Below are 27,732 nucleotides of genomic sequence, written 5' to 3'. Positions count from 1 at the left end.
AGAAAAACATCTTATTTCTCTAGTCCAGCTTTAATTAGTCACTGAATATGAAGATGGATCTTTCAGGAATGTTTATCACTCTTTTAATATCCAGGGTGTATCTGGCTAACCTGGCTCCCTAAGTTGCTACCTCCTTTTCTTGCATAGTTCCATATGCAATCTTTAAAATTCTTTCAAAGACATCAATCTTCCCAGCTATCTAAAATCAAGGTTGTATTAGTTATTTTGATAAAACTCACAACCTATACATCAAATGGTTACCAAATGGTCTAGCTAAATAGTATTATGTTCGTAAAAGTGTATATTAAGTCTCTGACATTACAGTCCAAGAAAATCATGGGAAAACAAATATTTAAATGTGAATTAATTAACCAGTTTTTTTTTATATTTTTACTGCCAGTGTCTACCTGAAGCAAACATAGTTTTCTATTTTTTGAATGCTTTATCTCATATCAAACCGTAAGAGGGACTACATTTTCAGGTATTTTAATGACGACATAACTTCTGGGAAATGGGAAGCCGTCTGGTGACACGTGTGCTTGTATTTTTGAGTATTGATGGTGAAAGCTCGTAGAATTGTTAGTCAGCAAGTTGAAGGTATGGAAGTAGATAAATGTAACATGTACAAAAGATTCAATAAGAATAAATGGGCCTGATGCGGTGGCTCACACCTGTAATCCCAGCACTTTGGAGGCCGAGGCGGATGGATCACGAGGTCAGGAGATCAAGACCATCCTGGCTAACACGGTGAAACCCCGTCTCTTCTAAAAAAAATACAAAATAAATAAATAAATAAATAACCGAGCATGTTGGCAGGTGCCTGTAGTCCCAGCTACTCGGGAGGCTGAGGCAGGAGAATGGCGTGAACCCAGGAGGCGGAGCTTGCAGTGAGCCAAGATAGCGCCACTGCACTCCAGCCTGGGCTACAGTGCGAGACTCTGTCTCAAAAACAAAAAACAAAAAACAAAAAGAATAAATGTAATATAATGTTTGTGTTAAATCGAGCTTTGCAAATATGTTATACTCTCAAGTATTCTTAGAATAATCACAGGAAAGAAGAGATAGTTGGGGAGAAACTCTATTGTCATAGACAGGGCCAAGGCCAACTTATCCATTGAGAACTGTAGGCACAGTGCCGGAACCCATAATACTTTCAGGGTCTCATGAAGATGTTTTCATTCCTTTTAAAAACAGGCAAGCAAGTGAACATTGAGGTTGAAGAAAATGTTTTGATTTGATACATATTAATAGATTAGTTTTTATACCAACGGAATCATAAAATATAATTTTAAAATATTTTGTTGTATTTATTAATTTTTTTATGGAAAAAAGAGTTTACAAGAGCAAAAATCGTAGGGCCCAAGAAAGTAATGATGTAACCCTGGTAGCAGCATAAAACACAAACAATTTTGAAAAAGTGTCACAAAGTTGTCTTTTGTATGTAGCTCCTACCACTTTCCTTTTTTCTCCTTTCATGTCCTCTTATCCACTCTTTTACATTTCATGTTTAATCATTCTGGGTCTGAAGCTGGCATTTCATTCGTATTTACAGGTCAGTTTTTTATCACAATCCTTTAGTAGCTTGAATTGATATTGACCAACTGATCTTCATGTTCATCTGCTGCGTAGACCAAAACAAAGATAAAGTTATTTTTCATTTTAGACCTATGTTAATTCATTTTGTGTGTTAACATAAAATGTAGCAGTTATACATATAGTGGTGGTTTCATTCAGACAGTATGAGAGTCAAAAGCTAATATCAAAAAGAAAACTTGATTATTTGTAATTGAGATGCTTTTAGTTTAATATATGAGCTATATATAGGCATTTATCATCTCTAAATATTTTTCTCAAAGCTATTGCTTATTTTTGAGAAAAAAATATACTCCTTAAAATTTTTATTTTATAATTTAAAAAAGATAGTAGTCCCTTCATCTAATTCTTAATAGTTAAGTATTTCTGTTACATTTAAATAGCTACCAGATTTTCATGGTGGATAATGGGATTTTTATATGATCCCTATAATTATAAAGAGATTTCTTTAGTGAGTGAAGTACCTCATTTATGCACCACTACTGAAGAAGAAGAAAAAAAAACTACATCATAGTAAATCTTACATAAGTAGCGATAGTGAAAAAACTTGAATGATCAGTATAACCAGAAGTTTTAGTTAAGAAATATGAAGACCTCAAAACCACTTGGAATGGATAGCACAAATCCAATTTAGAATAAAGTTTAGCACCAAGTCTTGTTTTCATGTCCAAATACCTGGTCTACAAAGCTAAAGGGAAAACATAGGTTGAATAGTTATTATGGGATTGTGATAAGAACTGTAGACTTTGTAGCTCAGTCCTGAAAGATTAAGTGTTGAATCATACCAGAGGATCTATTATCAGTTATCTAGTATAGCCTAACATTACTCCTTACAATTTGCATTGTCAAGTGCGTTCTTGTGTAGAAAAAAGAATACAGTTTATATTTATTGGGGAAATGTGTTAAGAATTTGAAGCCTTCTAGGTTTATAATGGAGAGTAAAAATATTTTTTCCTTTGGTTTAGGGGAAAAGTTTGGAAACTAGGTATAATCTTTACTCTTACTTATGCTTTTGCCCCATTCCTGTATCCCTATAATATTCTAGTTGAATTTCAGATAGTTTCTCGATACTGCGTTAAATCAACGAGAAATAGATCAACTTTCCTTTACTCATAACCCTAGACTTCTGTGTGCCTTTTTCTTCTTTATTTTATTTTCAATTATATTCCCCAGTCTTTTTATTTTTCTAATCACCTTCTATTTTTAGCTCTGACTTCAGTACTCTTTTTCTAGTGTTATTTGGACCCTAAGGGCATTCTGAGTAACAGTATGATAGGAGAAAATGGTGGAAAAGAATGAGGTCGTGTTTTATCTAAATCTTAAATGTTTTGTCCTTTAATATAGTGACATGGGAGATAAATCATTTTAATTCAACTAATATTTACTATCTTCTTTGTATAAAATATATTGGATTTCAACTTGAGAAAGTCACATTTTTATCTACTGGAAACTCAGTCTGGTGGGGAAAATGGATATACATAAAAGTCTTAATTGTGGCTGTGATAATATTGTGGGAAACATTACAGATGGGTGGATATAGGATACGTCATGGGAGTATATGGGGGAAGAACAATACTTTCTGACAGAAGGAGAATAGGAAATTTCTGGCATATGATTCTAGAGCAGTACTACTCACAAATGTGGTCTGAGCTACTTCTTTCGTCAAGAAGTCTTAGTATGAAAAGAACATCAACTGAACTAAGCAGGGTACTTAGTGATAGAATTGATTTGCATTCTGGGGCTGCTGCTTATCTTGTTGTAGACTGGTGCTTTGAGGACCATCCTTCTAGAGGACCATGGCCCACATCCAATATACATGTACAGATCAGAACAAAACTGTACAAAACTGCATGAGATCAATTTCAAAAGCAAGGCAGTAAGGTGGTGGGGTTTCAGTGAGAGGGTAGAAATGAAGAAAGCCTTCCTAAAACTGAGATATTTAAGCGAAGTCGTGAAGGATAGGTATGACTTGAAAATGTGAGTGGAAGTGGAGAGAAATTGAAGGGAAGATATTCCAAGTAAAGTGAAGGAAAAGAGCTTATAATAAGGAACAGATATTCTAGGTATGTTGTGGAAATTGTGTAGCATATAACCAGTACTACTTTTTGTCTTTTCAGGGAATTTCTGGGTATGTGTGTGGAACACTAGGCAAGTTAATTTATTTGATGTAGAGTGTACTTTCAAGGACTCTAGTAAAAAGGAAATAACATTTATCTAGATGTAAATGTGGGCTAGGAATTAGGTTAAGTATTTATATTCATCATGTCATGTAATCTTTAACAACCTTCTGCAAAGCTATCATTATTTCCATTTTACTGATGTAAATATAGAAGTACAGAGCATAAAATAAAGGTCCACAACCTATAAGAATGGATCTGACCTGAAAGATTATGTTTTAATGTGAAAAAGTTGAAAAGGTAGATGAAGGACAGATTTTGGGGGGCCTTGAATATCATAAAAAATTAGGAATTTATAATCTACAGTTTTTGAGGAGTCATAAGAGGTTTGGAGTATACAAATGGCTTAATAAAAATCCTGTCTTGTGAACTCAATTTAGTATTTAGTTTATACTCAAAATATGTATCTTTAGGAAACAGTGAAAAAAAAAAAAGCCTAATACTGGTTTGTTTCCAGACCAAATTCGTGGAAGCAAAATTGTGGGAATGAAGGGATATGAGTGTTCTGTTTAAGAAAATCCCTCAAAGATGTTGGCTTATTTGTATTTTAGTGAGATACACAAATTGTCAAGTAAGTTCTATGAATTAAGACCAGACTTTTTTTGATCTGCTATGTGTCAGAAAAATAGTTGTACATGTAACCTTGGGTTAAATTATAGAGATTGCCACGAGCAAAAGTGAATGGCAAGAGTGGGTTTTGTGAAGAGTATGAGAAATGACAGCTAGTACCTATGTTGTTACTTTTCTTACTCAAATATGAAAATGAATTTGCTCTTGCTTCAAAATACTTGATATAATTTTCTCAGCCTTAAAGTTGTTTATTCTTCCCAGGCCAGTTAGAAGGTGGAAAAATTAGATAAATAAACAAACATGTTGGAGTAATCAGCAAAAAGAAATCTTAACATTCTTATCTTCCCTAGAAATACGAAGTTGGGCCATCAAATAGAACTGTTCATTACATGTACAAAAAGGTCAAATAGGAAATCTTACTAAGCCAGCTAATATTAAAAGCAGGTGATGTTTTTACACATTTTTTGAAACCAAGCAAGAAAAAAAGGGGGAGGCAGGGAAGGGACGAGGGAGAGAGGGAGTGAAGGAAGGAGGGAGGGAAAGAGGGAACGAGGAGAGAAGAGACAAAGGAAGAAATGAAGAAAATTAAAAGGTAGTTACGATTTTTGTCATTTCTTCACATCCTTACAATTTCAATTTTTTTCTGATTGAGGTTAAACCACCTAATTGGTATTTAATTATATCTACTCATTAGCAATAAAAGTAATAATTTTTATATTAATGGTGTTTTGTATATAGAATTTTTTTTACTATCATTGTTGGTTTTACACAGCTAGAGCTTAATTTACAGATCTGCTTTTCAAAGTAAGAGGCATCACTGTTCATTTTGGTGGCATAGTGTATAGGAAAGACCTATTCCTTTCTATGGGGATAGATCTATCCCACTTAATTCATTTCAGTGTCAAGCAATAGTACAAATTCCTTATCATCTTATTGTAAATAAAGATTTTTAAATTTGGTCTATTTAAAGAAAGATGTTATAATAAGAATTTTAGAACGATTAAAGACCAATAGTATGACAACTACCAGCTTGTGTTTTTGTATATTTACCACTCACAGATCTATAGAAGTTTAAACTTAGCATTAGGTCTTAGAGGTCTGTTAGTTCGTATATCTAACTTCGTGATGGGAAAATTAAAGTTCAGATAGGTTAAGAGACTTGCCTAAGATAAAAAGTGTGGTTTTTGCTTTAATCTTGTGTGACTGGGAAAATGTTGCTGGCACTTTAAGGAGGGGAAGCATAAGCCAAAAAGAACAACAGGTTTGTGTAACAGAATTCTGAGTTAACATTATTATTATTGGGTTTGACATAGGAGATATTGGTGGAAAATGGACTGATGGAAATATGTGATTAAAACCTCTCTTCGATGAGATGGAAGTGTGAAACTCACCTGTGTATATGAGATGAGATTTGAAATTGTAAATTTCAAGAGTCATTAATTCCACAAATTTTTATTGAGAATATAGGCCGAGCGTGGTGGTTCACGCCTGTAATCCCAGCACTTTGGGAGGCCAAGGTGGGTGGATCACAAGGTCAGGAGATAGAGATTGAGAATATGTAATTCCCCAAGGAGGTAAACCTATGCCATGTTTTAAAACTTGAAGTTTTTTGAGGAGAGGCATGGAGTTGAGAGAATAAGGAATGCACAGCCAGGGGGAAGCAAGGAGGTATGGTTATATCACTAAGTGGAGTGGAGAGTGATGATAAATGAGTATGCACATTATCCAAAGAGTTCTAAGTTTTCCCTGAAAACTAGGTGGAAGCTGAAGAAACGTCTTCAGCAACACAATGTCAAGATCAAATCTCCAAAAGGGAAATTAGAAAGAAACAAGATCTTTATTTGCTCAAAACAGAACTCATTGTGGCCATTAAATTTATTTTAGAGGATTGAAGATGAAAATAGGCAATGCCCAAGAGAAGGACCAAAAATCAGTAGTGGGTAGGCCATCAGAAAGCTAGAAAAAATACTGTTCAGTAGTCTCAAATGTATTGAGGAGGTTATTAAAAACTTTGGATTTGACTATTAGATTATAAGAATATCTTGGAGATATTGTAGGCTCAGTTCCACACTACCACAATAAAGAGAATATTGCTTTGGATATGAAAAGGCAATAGACAAGAAATGAAGTGTTAACAGGCATCATTCGAACGATTAATCAGAAGTTTTAAAGATGACCTGGATGCCTATCCTGGTGACAGAGGCTTACTCCTAAATTTGGATTGGTGGCAAAACACTCACAGAGCTGTTTTGGGCACTTTTGCATTACTAGCATCTAATTGTTCATAACAAATTATATGTACATTTAAAACTCTTTAGTTACAATCTGGACTATTTCATATATTTAAAAATCCAATATTAGAATCTTTTTTCATTGCTCAAATCATAAATATATATTACTGAAATTAACATAGTTACCTTTCCTTTGGATATGCATATGTGTGTATAGCTATTATGCTATAGTTATGCCATAGTGTACATTTGTATGTAAATATTTGTACAGACAGGTATACCTCAGAAATATGGAATGTTCTAAATACTTTGTTGTTACTTCAACAATGTTCACAGCATCTTTATCAGGAGTAGATTTGATCTCAAGAAACCACTTTCTTTGCTCATCTATGAGAAGCAACTTCTCATTCATTCAAGTTTTATCATGAGATTGTAGCAATTCAGTCACATTTTCAGGCTCTGCTTCTGATTCTAGTTCTCTTGCTGTTTTTACTACATCTGTAATAATTTCCTCCACTGAAGTCTTCAGCCCTATAAAGTCACCCATGAGACTTGAAATCAACTTCTTTCAAACTCCTCTTAATGCTGAAATTTTGGCCTCCTCCCTTGCATCACGAATGTTCTTAATTGCATCTTTAATGATGAATCCTTTCCAGAAGTTTTTCAATTTACTTTGCCAAGATACATCAGAGGAATCATTATATATGACAGCAATAGCCTGACAAAAAAATTTTTTTTTTTTTTTTTTTTTTTTTTTTGATACGGAGTCTCACTCTGTCTCCCAGGCTGGAGCGCAGTGGTGCAATCTCGGCTCACTGCAACCTCCACCTCCTGGGTTCAAGTGATTCTCCTGCCTCAGCCTCCCAAGTAGGTGGGACTACAGGCACATGCCACCATGCCCAGCTAATTTTTTGTATTTTTAGTAGAGATGGGGTGTCATCATGTTAGCCAAGGTAGTCTTGATCTCCAGACCTCGTGATCTGCCCACTTCAGCCTCCCAAAGTGCTGGGATTACAGGCATGAGCCACCGTGCCCAGCCCCAAAATGTGTTTCTTAAATAATAAGACTTGAAAGTCAAAATGACTCCTTGATCTATGGGCTGCAGAATGGATATTGTGTTAATAGACACGAAAACAACATTTGTTTCCCTGAACATATCCAGCAGAACTTCTGGGTGACTCGGTGTATTGTCAATGAGCAGTAATTTTTTTAAATGAAACTCTCGTTTTGTGAAGTAGGTCTCAACAGTGGGCTTAAAATAGTAAACCATGTTGTAAACAGATATGCTGTCATCCAAGCTTTATTGTTCAATTTATAGACAAAGACAGAGCCGATTTAGAATAATTGTTTAGGGCCCTAGCATTTTCAGAATGGTAAATAAACATTGGCTTCAACTTAATGTCACCATCAGCTCTGAGATGTACTAACCCCTAACAGGAGAGTCAGGCTGTTCTTTGACGCGTCCAAGCCAAGCATTGACTTCTCCATTCTCGCTGTGAAAGTCTTAGATGGTATCTTCCTCCAACAGAAGGCTGTTTTGTCTACACTGAAAACCTGTTTTTTGTATAGCCACTTACATTGATTATCTTAGCTAGGTCTTCTGGATGACTTGCTGCAACTTCTATGTCTGCATATTCTGCTTCACTTTGCATTATTATCTTATGAAGATGGCTTCTTTCCTTAAATCTCATGAGCCAACCTCTGCTATCTTTCAACTTTTCTTCTACAGCTTCCTCACCTCTCTCAGCCTTCATGGAATTAAAGAGAGCTACGGCCTTGTTCTGGATTAGGGTTTGGCTTAAATGAATTTTGCGGCTGTTCTGATCTTCTCTCCAGACCAATACAACTTTATATTAACGATAAGGCTGTTTTGGTTTCTTCTCATTTGTGTGTTGAATGGAGTATTACTTTTATTTCCTTCAAGAACCCTTTCTTTGCATCCATAATTTGGCTATATTTGGTGCAAGAGGCCTGGTTTTTGGCCTATCTCTGCTTTCCATATGCCTTTCTCACTAAATATAATAATTTCTAGCTTTTGATTTAAAGTGACAGATATGCAACCCTTCCTTTTACTTGAACCCTTAGAGGCCATTGTATGGTTAATACATGGCCTAATTTCAATATTGTGTCTGAGAATAGGGACCCCCGAGTAGAGGGAGAGAGATGGGAAATAGCCAGTCAGTGGTATAGTCAGAACACATGCAGCATTTACTAAGTTCATCATCTTACAAGGATGCAGTTAGTGGTGCTCCAAAACAATTACAATACAGACATCAAAGATTACTGAGCACAGATCACCAAGTGGATGTAATTATAATGAAAAAGTATGAAATATTGTAAGAATTACCAATATGTGACACAGAGACATTAAATGAGTACATGCTTTTGGAAAAATGATCTCAATAGGCTTGCTTAATGCAGGGTTGCCACAAACCTTCAATTTGTAAAAAAAAAAAAAAGAAAAGAAAAAAAGAAAGAAAAAGAAAAAGCAGTATTTGTGCAACACAGTAAAGCAGAGTGCTATAAAACATAAAACAAGGTTCCTATATTTTTATTTCTTCTAGGACTCAGGATAGTGCTTTTCAAAAAGTAGGGACATGATAAACATATTTTGTTGTAGTGTGTATGTATGTAGTTTGTTTAAAATGTTATTTAGGAGTTGACAAAATTGCTGAATTTTCTTTTGGAAGTACAAGTTAAGAAAATTGAAATGTAAGATATAGCCAATTAAAAGTAGTATAGAAAGTTGAAGATGTGGCCGGGCACGGTGGCTAATGCCTGTAATCCCAGCACTTTGGGAGGCCGAGGCAGGTGAATCACAAGGTCAGGAGATCAAGACCATCCTGGCCAACATGCTGAAACCCTGTCTCTACTAAAAATACAAAAAAATTAGCTGGACATGGTGGCGGGAGCCTGTAGTCCCAGCTACTCGGGAGGGGAAGGTGAGGCAGGAGAATAGCATGAAACTGTGGGGCGGAGCTTGCAGTGAGCTGAGATCGTGCCACTGTACTCCAGCCTGAGCGACAGAGCGAGACTCCGTCTCAAAAAAAAAAAAAAAAAAAAAAAGTTTGAAGATGTTAATCAAGTACCTTAGGAAACCAAACTAGTGTATCAGAAACATCATATGGTATTGAGAGATGACATATATAGGGATAAAACAAACTGTAAAGAGAAAATTAGAGTAAGTTTAGTAAAATTAAAACAATTAAGTGTTTTATTCGGATGAGAAGCCATATGACACAATAGTTAAAAGCACATTCAAAGGAATCAGAGACGTGGATTCAAACTGTTCGTTATTTAACTTGAAGTCATGGCTTACACTCATTTTCTCTGTGTGTAAAAGCATTGATCATATTTCCTACCTCATAGGTCTGTTAGAAAGAATCAAAGAAATAGCCTACTAAAATCTCATACAGTGATTGTCACATTAATAAGTTTAGTAAATAATGCTTTTTTTTCCAGAATAGGTTCTTACGTTCTGAATGCAATCTGAGGTTAATCATGAGAAAGAGCATTGTAACACACATGTATAGATGGAAAGAATTAGCTAACCCATGTTACAGTCAAAGTAGTATACAATACTGCCATGGAAAAAGGTAAAATAAAGACATATACTGAGTAGAAAATGAAAAATTCACAGTGTTCCAATTGTCAGGGTTTCGGATTGACACCTAAGTGAAAGTGTTGAAAGCTTCATCATTTAGGTCATTTCAAACTCTATTCTACCACACTCAAGAAACCCTGTGGTCAAAATTCTTATCCTGTCTACTAGTTGCGTAGTTCTTCCAACAGACCTGCTATTGACTTCCCTGTTTCCTTGCACAAAGCTGTTATTCACTTCTAGGAAAATCAGTGGCTCTGTGGAATTGGATAAGAATTTGGCCTACAGTGAGTGATTTGAATGAACGAATTTGGAACTGGCAAGAAAATACAAACATATGCCACATTTACTTGGTACATTCACGCTTCAAGAGAACTCAGGTAGCACATAAATTCGATGTAAAAAGACAGAGATTTTCAGTAAGAACCTATTACAAAGTCAGCCTAAATCTTCTTCATTTATTTTTGTCAGATTGAAAGAATAAGGCAAAACATAAATTATTATTCATTGGAATGTACAAGGCTAGAGTCCCTTCTGATAAAGTCATATATGGCGCCTACTATTTACAATGCTGATGTCAGAGACAGAACAGTCATGTTTTAGGCAAATTTAACATAAGTGGATTTATTAGTTGCTTTTAAGATACACTGGTTTTTAAAACTAGTCTTCGTTGGCCAGATTGATCTGGATACTGGCAAATTAAGTAGTCTTTGCTTTTTGTAGGCAAAATACAACCAAGAAATATGGTGGCCCACTTGTGTGCTGGCGGTAAGTTTGTGAGAATCTGAACCTGATCATATATTCAATAGTAGACAAATTTCTTCTCTCAATATTATTACTCATGCAATTTTTAGTACCAGAGACCTGGGGCCTTTAAAAAGGAAGAGATGTTACATTTTTTGACAGCTTTTCCCTTCCACTGACTGAAACAATAAAAATAAACATGAAGCTGTCGGAATGGCCTCTTCATATTATGTCATTTGCATGTGATTCCCTTTGCTTCTCTAGATAATTGAATTTATTCAGGCAATTTATTTTTTAAATGTGTAGTCTCTGTGAATGGAAACATCTTAACTAAAGGCAACCCTTTTATTTCCTCTTAATGAAATATATACATGTAAGTGTATACTTCTGTTAGAACCAAGGGAATAGAAGGGAAATAATGGAAAACCCAAAAATGTATAATTAATTAAAAAGATGAAGTGTGACTCTTGTAACCAAATATTCTGTCTTTGTGTTTACCCCCCTGTCTATGTTCAAGGTCTCTAGGTGCTCAATAGGAGCTTTTTAATTATTTTTCCTGTTTGATGTTGCAAAGTATAATGAATAGATAGCAAAGGACTTTTGTAAGGAGCCTCTAAATGTGAATCACCTCAAAGCTGGTAAGCATAGCAGTACCTGGTTGGTTCCCATCCTGAGACTCAGTCTTAGTACGTTTGAGACTTAAAGAAAGTGACTACTTAAAATGAGCTCCATTAGTCAAACAATGTAGCTTTAAAACATGAATAGAGCTTGTATTCTCTTGAAGCTGGGAATATAAAGATTAAATACTTTTATTTTGGATCGGCATTTTTAAGGGTTATTGAGCACCAAGTCAGAGCACTTTGGGATAGCAGGAATATCCAAAGATATTCACATAACAGGATTTCAAGTAGAATTGTAGAAGAAGAAACATCTGTCCAAAATTCAAAATTATTTGTCTCCTCTTTATACGCCACGGGATTTAATATAACTTAAATGCAATTTTAGTTTTATATGTATATCTTCACCAAGTATCTAACACAAAGTAATTTGTTTATGGGGGTGAAAATACTGTCACATGTAGTCACAACTCAATAAAGCACTAAACAGCAGTAGGATTCTGAAAAACATTTTTTTATATTGACAAATTTCATTTTCCCCCTTTATTCTAACATTTATGTGGCAAGAATTTTGGAGACTAAACACACAGCACCAAGAACTCAGTGTTCTGAGAGCCCGTTCATTGTAAGTAAGGGAAAGTTGCTTCGGTTTCTAATTTTATCCCTTAGTTTTACAATGATATCTTTTTGTCATGCGTTACTGTTCCTGGAGTAACAAAAATCTTCTATTCTTACATTGTTGTTCTAGAACCTTCTCATCTTCCTCTTTCTCTCTCTATTTGGCATGTTCTATAGGTACTCATTATTATTTCTAAGTTTGCAGGGTTTGTTTTGTTTTGTTTTGTTTTTACAAAATATCCTTTGTTTTTCAAAATCTAATTATAAATAATGATAAACTTTCAAAAATGTACAGGGTAAACCCAAGTCACTGAAGGAGAAGGTGTTACTCTCTTATAACCGCCATTTTTAGGCATAGGTGAAGAGAGCTTGGCCATTTGCTCTTCTCCTTGTGGATACTCTCTAAGAGCTTATGACCTGAAGTGGATTTAATCATTCACTGGAAATAAATGCTTCATAGGTCATTATTTTACAGTCTTTATTTCTTCACCTGCCTTTTGTAGGCACATCTACCTTTAGATATTCCATATATAAATTTAAACATCTCAAACAATTAGCTCATCATTTGAATTTCCTGAGGGAGATTATATGGCATCTTTTAAAGTCCTGGGGTCAGAAACCAGGACTGATGCTCAAGTTATAAACTAATTTAGTTGAGCGGACTTATTAAAATGTACTAGACATACCAATTCTATTGAAAACATTATCTCTGTTTGCTAACCATTCTGTTTTTGTCCATACAGTAATCATTGTTTCAACTTCCCAAGCAAAAACCATGTTTATCTTTGACTCTTTTTTTCTTATTTTCAAGTTACTTAATCCTATCATTGCTTCCTTCAAATTGTCTCTAGGGTTGGGAACATATTTTTAACATTCTTTTTTTTAAAAAAAATTATTTTAGGTTTGGGGGTACATGTGAAGGTTTGTTATACAGGTAAACACATGTCATGGAGGTTTGCTGTATATATTATTACATCACCCAGGTATTATGCTCCATTCCCAATAGTTATCTTTTCTGCTCCTCTCCCTCCTCCCACCATTTCCCCCCAAGAATACCTCAGTGTCTGTTGTTTCTTTCTTTGTGTTCATAAGCTCTTATCATTTAGCTTCTACTGGTAAGTGAGAACATGCAGAATTTGGTGTTCTGTTTCTGCTTCAGTTTGCTAAGAATGATAGCCTCCAGCTTCACTCATATTCCCTCAAAAGACATGATCTCATTGTTTTTTATGGCTGCATAATATTCTATGGTGTATATGTACCAAATGTTCTTTATCCAGTCTGTCACTGATGGGCATTTAGGTTAATTCCATGTCTTTTCTATTGTGGACAGTGCTGCAATGAACATTCACATGCATGTTTCTGTAGAATGCTTTGTATTCTTCTGTGTCTAGGTAATAGGATTACTGTAATAGGATTGCAGAGACAAATGATAGTTCTGGCTTTAGCTCTTTGAGGAGCCACCATACTGCTTACCACAATGGTTGAACTAATTAACACTCCCACCAACAGCGTATAAGGATTCCCTCTTCTCTTCAACTTCACCACACTTGTTACTTTTTGGCTTTTTAATAATGACCATTCTGACTGGTGTGAGATGGTATTTCACTGTGGTTTTTATTTGCATTTATCTAATGATCAATAGTATTGAGCTTTTTTTCCATATCCTTTTTGGGTGCATGTACGTCTTCTTTTGAGAAGTGTCTGTTCATGTCCCTTGCCCACTTTTAAATAGGGCTGTTTGTTTTTCTCTTGTCAATTTAAATTCCTTACAGATGCTGGATATTAGACCTTTGTCAGATGCATAGTTTGCAAATATATTCTCCCATTCTGTAGGTTGTCTGTTTACTATGTTGATAGTTTTCTTTGCTCTGCAGAGGCTCTTAAGTTTAATTAGTGATTTATTATTATTATTATTATTATTATTATTTTGCCCTTCTCATAGGAAATTAGCATACATTGTAAAATCAAACAAACAAAAAACAACAAAGTGCATATATATGCATCTGCCTTGCATACACACACACACAGGCATATTAAATTACAAATTAAAATAACTCCCAGCCGGGCATGGTGGCTCACACCTGTAATCCCAGTACTTTGGGAGGCCAAGGTGAGTGCATCACCTGAGATCAGGAGTTTGAGACCAGTCTGGCCAATATGGTGAAACCCCGTCTCTAGTAAAAATACAAAATATTAGCCAGTTGTGGTGGTGGGCACCTGTAATCACAGCTATTCAGGAGGAGAAGGCAGGAGAATTGCTTGAATCCAGGAGGCACAAATTGCAGTGAGTCAAGATCGTGCCACTACACTCCAGTCTGGGCAACAGAGCAAGACTCCGCCTCAAAAAAAAAAAAAGAAAAAACTCCCTAAGGACACTGTCATCGATTATCACACATTGTGTGTAGAGTATCTAACTATCTAAAAGTAGCTATTAGCCTTTTTCCATATGCCTTACACATTCCCATCATTGTCCCTATAGAAGTAACTATCACTAGACTGTGGATGAAGAGAGAAGGGCAATGCACTCTGGAACGTGAACAAAAATAATTTGAATATATGCGGTATGGAAAAGCTCCTTGCTGAGTGCAACCTATTTTCCAAAACAGTTGATAATCACAGATGACAGATAGATATGATGGTTCTTTTCAACTTCCACTGCTACAATCTAGTGGAAGGCCTTTTATTGTCACATATGTGTCATGGTAACAGTTTCCTATTCAGTGGAGATCTTTACTTTCTCCTCTACCCAATTAATTCTACATACCACTGCTAGACTAATCTTCCTAACAAGCTACTTTAATAGAATCACTCACTATAGATCAACAATAGTTCCTCATCGCCTGCTAGGTCAAATGTAAACTACCCTACTTGACTTTCATGACCCTTCATGAAATGACTCTCCTATGTTAGCCTTCTATTTACTATTCTTCATTTCTTTTGGTTGAGCCACTTCCTTCCCTGTAGCGTGTGTGTATATGCACTGTAAAATTTCCTGGGTGGTGCCTCCAGGAATGCTCTGTATCTTTTCCTCTTCACTTATTTCTTCTAGGCTTAAACTAAAAGACTCTCTATACATGAAGATTTAATAAATTAATAATTAACTCAACATGTATTAATGGAACATTAATAACGGCATAGTGTGTGTGTGAGTAATCAGACATGTTCCCTGCCTTCATGGTATAGAAAGAAAATTAAATGAACAATCCCAAAAGAGTGTGATTAGTACTGTGATAAGAAGTTTTCCATTTTTCTTTGATTTCCAGCATTCTCTCTTCTCTAAACGTCTTTTGCATGTATAATTTGCTACTCTAAAAATTAGTACTTATTATAGTTGTTATGATTGCTAATTGTTTCAGGTGCATTTCGATGCCTCTCAAATTTAATTTTAAACTATTTGAAGAGAGAGAAAACCAGCTTTATTTTCGTATACCTTTGGCATTTCTTGCAGCACCTGTATCAGTCGAGGAAGCTTAATGATGACCACAGCAAGGAGTTTAGAATTGGATCTTAGGTTTAATTCTCCAATTTACCATTTCTTACTATTATTTGGGGTAAATTACTTTTAGAACTTTAATTTCATCATATGTTAAACAGCAATAACATTCTTCAGGGAATTTCTCCCAGAATTATTTTTTTAAAGTCCATAGAACATTTGCAACAGTGCCTTTAAGAACTCCAAAATTGGTAGCTATAATTTTATTGAAACATTGGTAAATAAATAGATTTTGTGTATCTCATCAAAGGTACTTTTTATATCCTTTAAAACTATAAGATTGACTAAATCTATGTATAAGCATTGCTCATGTAAACTACATGAAAATAATCTTTGCAGAGAACCTAATATTTTACATTAAGAATGCCAGTATCTCAGTGATTGTGTGTGCTGTGGGATGGTCCTTATGGGCCCGCTAAAGTGGGTTCAGGAAGTTCTGCTTTACAGTGTGAATAAATAATTTGGCTAGTTGAGAAATTTTGTAAGAGACCGTGGACTGTTTAATACCTTACCATTACTTTTAGACTGAGAACTGAAATTTGTGTTTCTTATTTCTCAACTCACTGCCTAATGTCAGTTCATGTTAAATGTTTCTTTCCCAAAAAAAAAAAAAAAAAAAAAAAAAAAAAATCTTCTTTTGCCCTAAACATAGTTCTCTATTGAGAGTCTTAATTAGTATAGAAAAATAGGTCTTTAGCACTTTTTTAAGGGGAAGACTAGTGTGGTGGCGTAACAGAGCGGATTGACTTTAGGCTATGAAATTAGCCTCATATAGTGAGACGGCATATGTTTTACAGACTTTTATAATTCTCAGAGAAATTCCCTGAAGACTGTGTTTCAAGATGTTGCTGGAGCATAGCAGAGAGAAGCTAGCAAAAATGGAGAATTTGTACTTGATAGTACCCTTCTTCATATTACTATTGTTGTTTCATATTTTCCCTGTAAAGGAATCTAAGGATTTATTTGCCAGGCAATCTAGTGGTGCTGATGTCCTCAAAAAGAAAGAAAGAGCTTGATGTGCACATCTCAGAAACAGAAAAAGTCGAAATATGACATAAAAAGTAATTGGTGTCATGTATTTATGACAAACAATTCATTCCTCTTCATTTTTTTCAAACTTTCACTTTTAAAAGTTTTATTTCATAATGAGTAGTAATTGAGCATCTTTCCTTTGATCTTTTCTCTGAGTTATCACTTTCAAGAGAACCATGAAACTGTGAAATTTGAAAACTGAGTATGAAACAGAGGTAAAAGCTTACTAATGCTGTATAGCATTTTGTGGAATACCTTTTATTCCCTTATAAACAAAAGAAAAGTTTGTATTAGGTTATCTTTAAAAATGGACCACATTAAATATATTTTAAATTATTTTAAAAAAAATGTTTCCCTGGATACAGTTTGATTTTGGCAGAAATAACTCTAAAAACTGCTTGTATGTGCATATTCTATTTTTGGCAGGGTGGGTGAAAGAAAGGGCTTTTCTCCTCCTAATATCTTTTTTCTTCACTTTTCTGGTAAAGGGTCTATTTTTTGCTTTATTCATTTTTGTATATTCTATGTTTTATTCATCTTTATAGGCTAATATGCCTGGAAGCACATTTATTTTAACAAACACTCATATAACTCTTGTAATATTGGTTGCCATTTTATGAATTTTATAGCTCATAACACATGTTATTAACTTATGTAATACCGTAGCTCATATAAGTCATTGTATTTTAACTTATAATCCTCTAACAACCCAGTGAGGTATTAAATGCTAATATTATCCCCATTTTGCAGATGAGAAAATTAAGGCATACAAGGATTGAATTGTATGATTTGTCCAAGGTCACACAGCTAGTGAATGATGGAGCCAGGATTTGAACCAAAGCTATTTGGCTTCAAATTCTGTGTGCTTAACCCATCTCTATGCTGCCCTGCAAGTTAGCATTCAAAACATTTTGTTACATAATTGAAAGAGAAAATAGAGTGAATGAAGTAATATTTCCTTTTTAAAATGTTTATTTTTCATTACTGTTAAATTTTGGAGATCAATTATATACATATGTATTAATTTTCACTTATCCCATTTTCTAGATGAGGAAACAGATGTAGAGAGTTTAGACAGTTTGCCCTAGATTATAGAATTATATATAACTGTATAATACAGATTATAAATAACAGAGCCTGTCCTTGACCCAAATATCCTGACTTCTGCCTCCAGTTTCTTAACAACTGCTTTATACTGATTTGGTACCATTTTATTTTACTGCATGGGGGGACCACAATCTATTGTATTTATTACTGAAGACATAGTCAGTTTCCAGTTATAAGCAGTGGTAGCAAACATTTAGCTTCTTTACTCAGTGAATGCTCTGTGTAAAAAACTGCATTTATTGCTATGTGGAATAAAAATAAGTCATTTCCTCAATTTCCTATATTTACGCAACTCTATTACAAATTTTGGTACAGAATACAGATGAAAATTTGAGAAATTCCTTATATCTTATTTATTCCTTCAGACGCAGAGAGTGAATATTTAGTCAAGTTTACTAAAAATGACAATAAAAAGGTTCTAGAGATTTAGGAGAATGACAGAAAAATTATATCTAATCAGTGGCTACTTACAATAAATGTTAAATTTATTACAAATGTTAAAAGGAAATGTTTTGATTTGTAGTCTCACTTTTGTTTAGACACATCTTATGGTTGGTTTTTGCTCAGGGAAGAGATCATCAAATGTCTTAAAGTGTATTTGCTAGATGTTTAAACATAAGTAAGACATAGTGCACAAATCATCTGCAGGAAGATAATGAGGCTGTCACAGCGCAAAATGTTCTTTGTTTTTACAGGTTCTATTAGTTAATGTATTAGCAATTTTCTAAATGCCACTTTTGCTTATTAAGAGGTTTTGAGAGCACATGAAAACATACATTTTATTCTTGAATGCAGCATTTCTGAGATTATTAGCAAATGTGATTCTGAAGGAATATTTTCAAATGCTCTGAAGGAACATTTGGGGGGGAAAAAAAAAAAACACGTTAGACACTTTTGCCCATGTAGCGTCTACATAAAAGTAAAGATATTTTTAAAACTGTTTATCCTATTTATAGCATCTCTTATTGATAATCACAAAATTTGCCCTTAACTTTCAGTTTCATTCACCAGAATTAAATTAGATAGTAAACATGATAGTGATTTGTAAAACAAAATATAATATTTTTATATTATAAATGAGATCTAATAATAAATTTAAACTAAATGTTGGTGCATTTCTAAAAATAATCTATTTTCACAATTCAATTTTGACACAAATCTTAGATTTCCTAATCTATATAGTTAGTAGGACATCAGGAAACATAAGCCTGTTTCAACAAATGCCAAAATGACTATTAAAAAGTTAAAAGTCATTCTTCTACAATATGTGTTTATATATATAAATATATATATGTAATTTTTGCATGTTTGCTGACTCTCCTCCATCCCCACTACACTTCTTTTCCTCCCTGGAATATATTTTACCTTTTCTCACTCTTCTCAAATTCCTGTCCCATTACTTTAATGATGTCTTTCTTCCCCACTGCAGCTTTTAATAATTCTCCCCTTTCCTTCTCTGCCTCTCCTTCTCTCCTTAGCTCTTAACAGTTTTTTTCTATGACAGTAGTTCTCAAACTTTAGTCTCACGTGGAAGGCTTGTTAACTCAGATTTGGTTGGGCTCCACCTCCTGAACATCTGATTCAGGAAGTCTGGGGTGAGGCCTGAGAAAAGTGTTTAAAGTGTTCCCTGGTGATGCCAATGATATTATTTTGAGGACCACCATTTGTGGATCATGTTTATAAAAATCACCTGTCACTATGCTATCATTCTTTATTGTTGTTTAGTACCATTTGAATGCAATTTTTGAAGAACACACTTTTAAATATTTATTTAGTTTCCTAATTAGTAATTAAACATAAGCCTAAACTAACATTTCATCTCAATGCTTGGCAAAGAAATGCAAAACCAAGTTAGACTTCTGCTGAATTTCCATCCTGTTGAATAGCAATCTTTAAAAGAGTCTATATTTTTAGGCTTTGAAAAAAACATTAAAGAGTTCTCACTTCTGTTTGCACTGTCCCAAAATACATAAGAAATGTTTGAAATACGGGCTGGATTATATTTTTGAAGTGTAATGGGGCCATTTTTATAAAATGATAATCTTTTTGCCTGAACTGGATGAGGACCGTTACTGTCTAGAATATTCCGTCTACCCCAAGAGTGTGCGACGTCTGCATTAAAGACACAAATTAATTTGTAAAGTTTCTCCAATGTTCTTTGAAAGTTAGAAAAAATTAGAACTCATTAGTTCAGGAAATTAGAGCTTTCCTTAGATCATAGAGAAAAAAGGATGCAGATGCCTATTTAAGTATTTTAGAATTTCTACCCATTTTTAATATTGTGGTGAATAAATGTTTCTAAGGATTCAGAATACTAATTTTCAGAGAATTTCAATCATATAATAATATTGAATATATAAAATATAAACATTCCTTAAAAACTGACTTGGCTGTTAACTTTCTTGTAAGCGGTCTAGATTAGGCCAGTGCATACCAGCCTCGCCACTGATCATCACACTTCTTTAGAGAACTTTAAAAAATGCGCATATGTAGCTTCCTGACCCCATCCCAAGATAGATTCGAGGCCCACTTATCTAAAATCTGTAATTGTAAGTAGTGTACCCTGTAGTTGTTTAGGCACTAAGGATTCCTGATGTTATAAGTACTGATCTGGAAGTTTTACAAAGGTATTATCAGTGACTTTCTCAAATATACAGGGATGACCAGTTGTGATAAGCTGTCTGTCTAGGTGACCTACCGAAATAGGCCAAACAAAAGTACTTCTGTTATTTTTCACTTTTTGAACTACTGGACCTAAGTACAATTAGCTATTTTTCAGACAAAAATTAAGGAAAGGTTTTAAATTGGATGACTTCATCCATAATCATTATTATAACAAACACTCTTCAGAGGTCTGTCTGTAAGTGCTGACCTTTATTCTGTAGTTATTGGGAACCGACAATATCTTGCTCCCAGAGTACTGACTTTGATCATCTTAACCAGAGAAAATTTCTTAGTGTTCTCTATTGAGTTTTGTAAACTTGGTTTTGCCTCAATGTATCTCTTTTATATTTACAACTCATTTTTAGGAATATTAATATTGGAAAATTGAGCTGATCAAACTTGCTGTCAAAATTGCAGAATTCATTTGTAAAAGTCAGCAATTCTGTCTTGCATTTCAGATTTCTGTGCGTATTATCACAAGATGATTACTGAATAAGAAAACAATCATTGCCGTATTTATTACTCTTTAAAGAATAACTAAAATATGTATCTCTTTCTAAATGCTTATCTTTGGAGCAATAAAATTTTACGATATTAACATGTATACCTGAAATAAACTTTTATCTCGATAAAAGATAAACATCTTGATAAAAGATGAATAAACTTTTATCTTGATAAAAGATAAACATTTATCTTGATAAAAGATACACTTTTATCTTGATAAGGTTTTTTTTTGTTTCTTGTTTTTTTGCAGGCAGCTGGTTTTTTAAAACCACCTAACTGTCTATATTGATGAGCTTATATTATTTTTCTGGGAAGGTATACATTTAGGTCAGGTATACATTCCTTAACCTAGAATCCATGGTTCATAAGAGTTCATAGCGAATTTCCTGGAGGAGGTTCATAACTGGAACTACGAACATATAAAGTTAACTCTGTAAAACTTTATGAAATTATATGTGCAATCACATGAGTGTGTGTTTATGCATGTGCATATGTGTTTAAAATAGCATTTATAGCTATCTTCAAGGGATCAGTAGTCCCAAAGGAGTAAGTGTGGTTTAGGGTTTCATGCAGACATTTTATGAAAAATTATTTTAATCAAGATAACTCGAAAAATAATTGAAAGAGCTCTTTAGACAATTGTTACATTTTTTCTATAACTAAATTCAATTTGGTACCTCCTAATTTGGCAGAAGAGATTACAAGTAGTGAAATTTGGTTTTGACATTTGAAATAAGGTATATTTTTATCCTCTTTTGATGGAATTTAAGGAACAGTCAAATATTATAGCTTTTAAGATATTTTTTGAAGTTTTGTTTTACCTTGTCCTGGTGATTTCTTCTTCTTCTTTTTTTTTTTTTTTTTAAACAAAGTCTAGCTCTATTGCCAGGCTGGAGTGCAGTGGCGCGATCTTGGCTCTCTGCAATCTCCGCCTTGTGGGTTCAAGCGATTCCCCTGCCTCAGTGTCCAGAGTAGCTGGGATTACAGGCATGTGCCACCATGCCCAGATAATTTTTGTATTTATAGTAGAGATGGGGTTTCACCATGTTGGCCAGGGTGGTCTTGATCTCTTGACCTTGTGATCTGCCCACCTTGGTCTCCCAAAGTGCTGGGATTACAGGTGTGAGCTACCATGCCCAGCAATCCTGGTAATATTTTATAAATCATGACCCGCTGCTGGAAGAGGAACATGACTGTATCAAAACTTATTGAGCACCAAAGCGTCCTCTCTGCGTATCTGTAGTTCATCTTATGCTATCTCTGTACAGTACCCAAATTACTGGACATGCATTCATGAGAATCTAATTGATGATAGTCCAGATCTTCTGTACTAGCTTTTTTCTAAATTCAAAACTTAATTTTATTGGAAAGGATGCCGGAGATGCTCACAAATTTTATAAAGATAGTTACAAAAACAGACTACGGAGTACCATTATTCTGATTAGTCATGTAGAAATATAAATCTATATATTTGGTTTAAATAATTCTTTAAACATTAAAATTTATTTTAAAAATATGACATAAACCAGTGGATATTTGGATGGACAGAGCTTTATAAGTCTGGAATGTGGTTGATTTAATTAATTTAAACACATATAGCTCATTTGTTTTCTTTAGGACTTGAACGTATTGCAGTGGAAACCTCTTATTTTCATACTTATTAAAAAGACAAATGTCTTGTTCACCCGTAACATTGATAGATACAGACATAGATGAAAGAGGTATAATAACATTGATTTCTAAATCCAAGTACGCTATAAGCTACTTTGTCCATAAGGGCTTTGTCCATGAGAGCTCTGGAGCCCAATAGGTTAGGGCTGATTTTTCACTCTACCTTTTGGCAGTCATGTGACTTTCAGCATATACTGTGCTTCAGTCTCTCTGCCTCAGTTTATCCAGCTATGAAATGGAAATTATAATTAGGCTTGCTATGAGAATTGAGTTAATACATGTAAAGCACTTTAAGGCGTGCCTAACACAAAGTATTCAATACATATTTGCTATCATTCTTATCAATTACTGTCTGATAGACTGGAATATTAATGTAATGTTTCTAAGCATGAACTTAATTTCAGTTTATAAGGCCAAGAAGTAAGCATAATAATATGTTTCTTAAGGCCAGAAGTCAAGGATGAAATGTCACTTGAATAATAAAAGAAACACATGTATCTGGTTATTTCATATAATCTTTTTTCATAAAATGAGTTAATTCTTCTTAATTATCTCATCATATAAATTAGAGTTTAAATATTAAGGTGGGAATAGTATTTCTTTCAACATCTTCATAGCAATATTCTGTCTTTAAAATGAATTAACAAGAATTCAGTTTTAAAAAGATATTTTAATGAGAATACATATGTTAGGCAGACCCTTTTTCTATTGGTTGCAAAGGTAACAAAAGGGGTAAGATTAAGCAAAGCTTGTTCAAAAATAACAAAGGAAGATTATCAACTTTATTCTGAAAGTTGAGAAACCTCTTTTATGATTAGACTTTAGAGGTCGTATATCACAGTTCTGGGAACTTGTTTGCAAAGTACTGGTATGCCCTTAGAATTCACAAAACTTGATTAAATAGATACTGCTGGTCTGGACCACTTATGCCTATGTTAGCTGGTTCTCTTGATTTCACCTGCCAGCAAAGTGAAGTGAAACATGGAATCATTACTTCATGTATGACAAATGCAATCCCAGGGAAAGCTCTGAAAAAGATAGGATTTCCTTGACTGAAGACTGTGCTACCACTCCTTAACAAGCTATTCACCATGCAAATGAACAATGGAGTCCCACACTCAAAACAGCTGTTAACTACATAAAACTGTTAAGGAGATTAACAGTGCCAGAGGCTGAAACGTAATCAGGCAGGTGAAATACTGATAAGGTAAATATTCCTGTGTGAAATAGCAATAATATTTAATTAATTTATTTTTATACGGCTGCAGCAACTGAGTTTAGAATACTTGTGAAATATACTAAACTTTAAAACATACATTTTTTTTCTCTTTGAAAGGTATAGAAAGTTAGAGGTATGCAAAATGGGATACCTTATCTGAATATTTTTTGACATTTTTGATATTTTAATAGACTTGATTTCATTGTAATGTTCAATTATGGCAATTAAAGGTCAGCTCCCCAATTATTGTTTCTAAAGTTTGTCATCATATAATGTGAAAGCAGAGTATAGATAGAGAAACGTTCAAAGTGAAGCTAACATTGGGATGTTTCTGCTTTTGGTCCTGGAAAGAAATGAGAAGAAAGATCTGTGGAAAATTAGTACAGATGTTTTGCAATATTCTGGTTTGCACATGAAACTGTGTTATGGGCCATTCATAAAAACATTCCTATTAATTTACTGAATGAATTTGTGATTGCTCTTTTTAGGGGTGTGTATGTATATGTGTGTGTTTATGTGTTTGTATATATATGTAGGTTTTAATAATGCCAGAAGTGTACCTTCACTTAACCTGCAGGAGTTTGTAATTGTTACATTTTGTATATTGATTTCTAAATCCAAGTGTGTTATACGCTACTTTGTCCATAAAATATTCACTCAAAGCATAGTGCTAGTCAGAGGCATATTCTGTAATGTTTGTGAGAAATGAAAGCCATTTGAGATTTAGAATTATAATTTGGAAGATTCTGTTGCGCATTTTTTTTTTTTTGCCTTCCCCAAATGCCTCAGCCACATGCAACAAACTGATGTTTGTAGCATAGCCTGTTGTCCCTGTACTCATTAATATCTGTTAACAGCAAAAAAAATCATATTAACAGATTATGTTTGTGTTGACATCTCTATTTTTAATCTATTTTTTAAAATTACACTGATGATTTTTAAACCAACTATGTTAGCATATTTTTAAGCTAGTCAAAAATATTGCATTAACCTTAAAAACATTGAGTATCAATCAGTGTGATTTGTTACTTTTTGGAAATCAACAGATTGTATTAATGTGTCTTAAATAGGTAGAGAAGAAATGTGCAAACAGGTATAAACTAATATCCTGAATATTAAATAGGCACACATTCAAATATATTTTAATGCAAACTTTTAATGTTGCAGAATTAAGAAATATTTCTGTTGCAGAATTAAGAAATAGGGTGAGACTCAAAGATCTTAGGATACAGCTTCATGTTTAAGATGTCTGTTTTGTGGAAGGTAAAGGATTATGGAAGTAAGAGACTATACAAGGAAAATCTTTAGGAAAATTAATTTTTCTTTATCATTTGATTATCACTCCTCCTGATAATTTCTAAAAAATCAACTTAGTATCTTTTATACAAAATATTCCCCAAATATTATATAAATTACCAGAGTTGTGCTAGAATATGTGAGAAAATGATGACAATAGACTATAAAAAGATATTTGCATTTTAGAACCATACAATAAATTCTTTTCATTTGCATACTCACATGATTATGAAGAAGCAAAAACTGCAACAGACCTTATTTTATAGGGCAAATGAGGATTAAAATACAAAATAGCAGAGTATTGACAGAAACTGTGCTTTATGTAACAAATGAAATTGAAAATGTCTTCAGGATTGGCAAAATTGAACTTGGAATATTCTTGTCTGATGTCAAATAACCCATGTGATGGATGCTTTCTTAAAAGTAGGAGAGGGAGGTAGAAAATTAAAACTTTAATTAGAGTATTTATCAAGAAGAGGCAGCTACTGAAAACGAAAATAAATTGTGTATAATGATATTTGTTTAAATATTACAAAGTCAGGAAGTTTAACACAAATGATCACTACATTTAATATCCATAGGAAAATCCGAGACTCTCAAACAAAAGCAGGAAAATAAACAAATCTAATAATATAGGCTTCATATAAGACTATATTGTCATTTATACTCAGTTTAAAGGAGAGAATCTCCAATTTTTGGTTTCTCCTTTGAATAGATCTTTGACTTACTCTAGTCCTACCATGCAAACTTAATTTATTCTTTTTTGAAATTTCTTTGTTTTTCTGCCTCTTGCAGTGTGACATTTCACTTTTCAATCTTTCAGCTGAATACGCCATATAACCAATTTTTTTTTTAAGTTTCTGAATTTTAAACAATTATTTGTCCTTTTGCTTTCTCTTTCAGGAAGTTGATGGCAATAAAGTTATGTCTTCATTTGCCCCACACAACTCATCTACCTCACCTCAGAAGGCAGAAGAAGGTGGGCGACAGAGTGGCGAGTCCTTGTCTAGTACAGCCCTGGGAACTCCTGAACGGCGCAAGGGCAGTTTAGCTGATGTTGTTGACACCTTGAAGCAGAGGAAAATGGAAGAGCTCATCAAAAACGAGCCGGAAGGTAAAGGCTGGAAAAGAAAGCAAAGTTGGTGCTGTGTCCTGATTTTAATACTTTGATTTTAACTTCTTGATTTGTTTTTTGATTTATACTCTTAAAGTTAAGTTGCACAAAATGGAAACTTATTGCTATGAAGATGGTTGGTATATTTTTTTCAGAAACACTCAGGCCTGTCTATCTCAATTTTTAAAATCATTAATTTATGTTGTGATGTTATTTTCACATATGAGTAAATTAGTTGAGTGAAAATGATTCAAGAATAGAATGTGGCAGCAGAGCCGGGAATAGTAACCTACTTGTCAAATATCTGCAGTCTAGTTTGTTTCTCTCCAATTTTTTTTCCCTTGTGGATTAATGTAGAATTTCACTACATTTCATAACCTTTATACATTAATAATCTTATCCTACCTGTTTCCTGTGTAGTCAAAAATTAATGTGGTTAGGACTATTATGTATTTACAAATTAGTGATTCTTTAACTTTTAGAAATGCTTAAGTTCCTATTTGTTCAACTTCCAGAAAGTCTTTCTTTTAAGATTTTATCCTCTAAATCTCTTCAATAGTTCCTGATAGGAGCCTTCAGGTAATATGCAAATGGACTAATCTTAAAATTAAAGCAAACAAGCCAATAAAATAACTGTTGCAAATTTTACAAACTTGTGCATAATTGACGATCGTCCTTTATGTTACACATGCTTACTAACTCCTATTGAAACCTCTGTCCATCTTAAGCATGAGTACCATATTGCACACAAGAACATACCTCCTGTTTCAATCAGATGGAAATTTAAAACAAACAATGATGTGCAGACACACTTTATAACAAAAATACACTGCATGTATACTGTGTAACAATAAGTTGGGCTCATTGCTAGTCTGTTAGGACGCTGGTAAATTATGAGGATACCTGACACAAAATTATGTTAACCTGTGTATGTGGCAGTCATGTGACAATTAAATATTCTGATTCCTTACCAAATGCATAGCTGGGATCTGGATTTTGGTTAAAATTTATGCAGTTCTCATTATCTGAGAATTGGAAAGAATTTTAAAGATATTCTTGTCAGCCAAAGATTTTGGATATTTTGTTACATGTCCTCCCATTCTCATGGAGATAAAAATGGAGTGTTGAGGGGGATCCAGACAACCTTATGTTTTTAAAATGGTGGATTGTTTCCTAATATTAAAAGTAATACAGCTTTATAATAATTATTTTTTAAAAATAAAACATTATAAGCAAGAAAATTAAAATCACCTGAAGTCGTAGCTATTCCTGTGTGAAATAGCAATAATGTTTAATTATTTTTATACTGCTTCAGCAACTCAGTTTAGAATACTTGTGAAATATGCTAAACTTAAAAAAAAAAATTCCTCCTCTTTGAAAGATGTAGGAAGTTAGAGACATGCAAAATGGGATATCTTATCTGATTTTTTTGTATTTTTGATATTTTAATAGACAATTGCATTGTAATTTTTTGCATGAAG

The 27,732-nt window shown here is 33.8% G+C and overlaps 1 protein-coding gene across 8 annotated transcripts in view; it reads left to right on the top strand.

Annotated features, from left to right (window-relative positions):
• SOX5 (SRY-box transcription factor 5) overlaps positions 1 to 27,732 on the top strand; it is a 1,032,593-nt gene that overhangs the window by 688,015 nt on the left and 316,846 nt on the right. For all 8 annotated transcript variants that reach the window (XM_073020544.1, XM_073020543.1, XM_073020542.1 and 5 more), the window contains one exon: positions 26,041 to 26,251. In XM_073020544.1, the coding sequence (XP_072876645.1) occupies positions 26,041 to 26,251 (211 nt within the window). The remainder of the gene's footprint in view (positions 1 to 26,040; positions 26,252 to 27,732) is intronic.

The sequence above is a fragment of the Chlorocebus sabaeus genome, chromosome 11 (genome assembly GCF_047675955.1).
Source record: "Chlorocebus sabaeus isolate Y175 chromosome 11, mChlSab1.0.hap1, whole genome shotgun sequence".
Taxonomy (NCBI): domain Eukaryota; kingdom Metazoa; phylum Chordata; class Mammalia; order Primates; family Cercopithecidae; genus Chlorocebus; species Chlorocebus sabaeus.
Note: the sequence above shows the minus strand (reverse complement) of the source record. Positions and strands in the feature narration are given on the sequence as shown.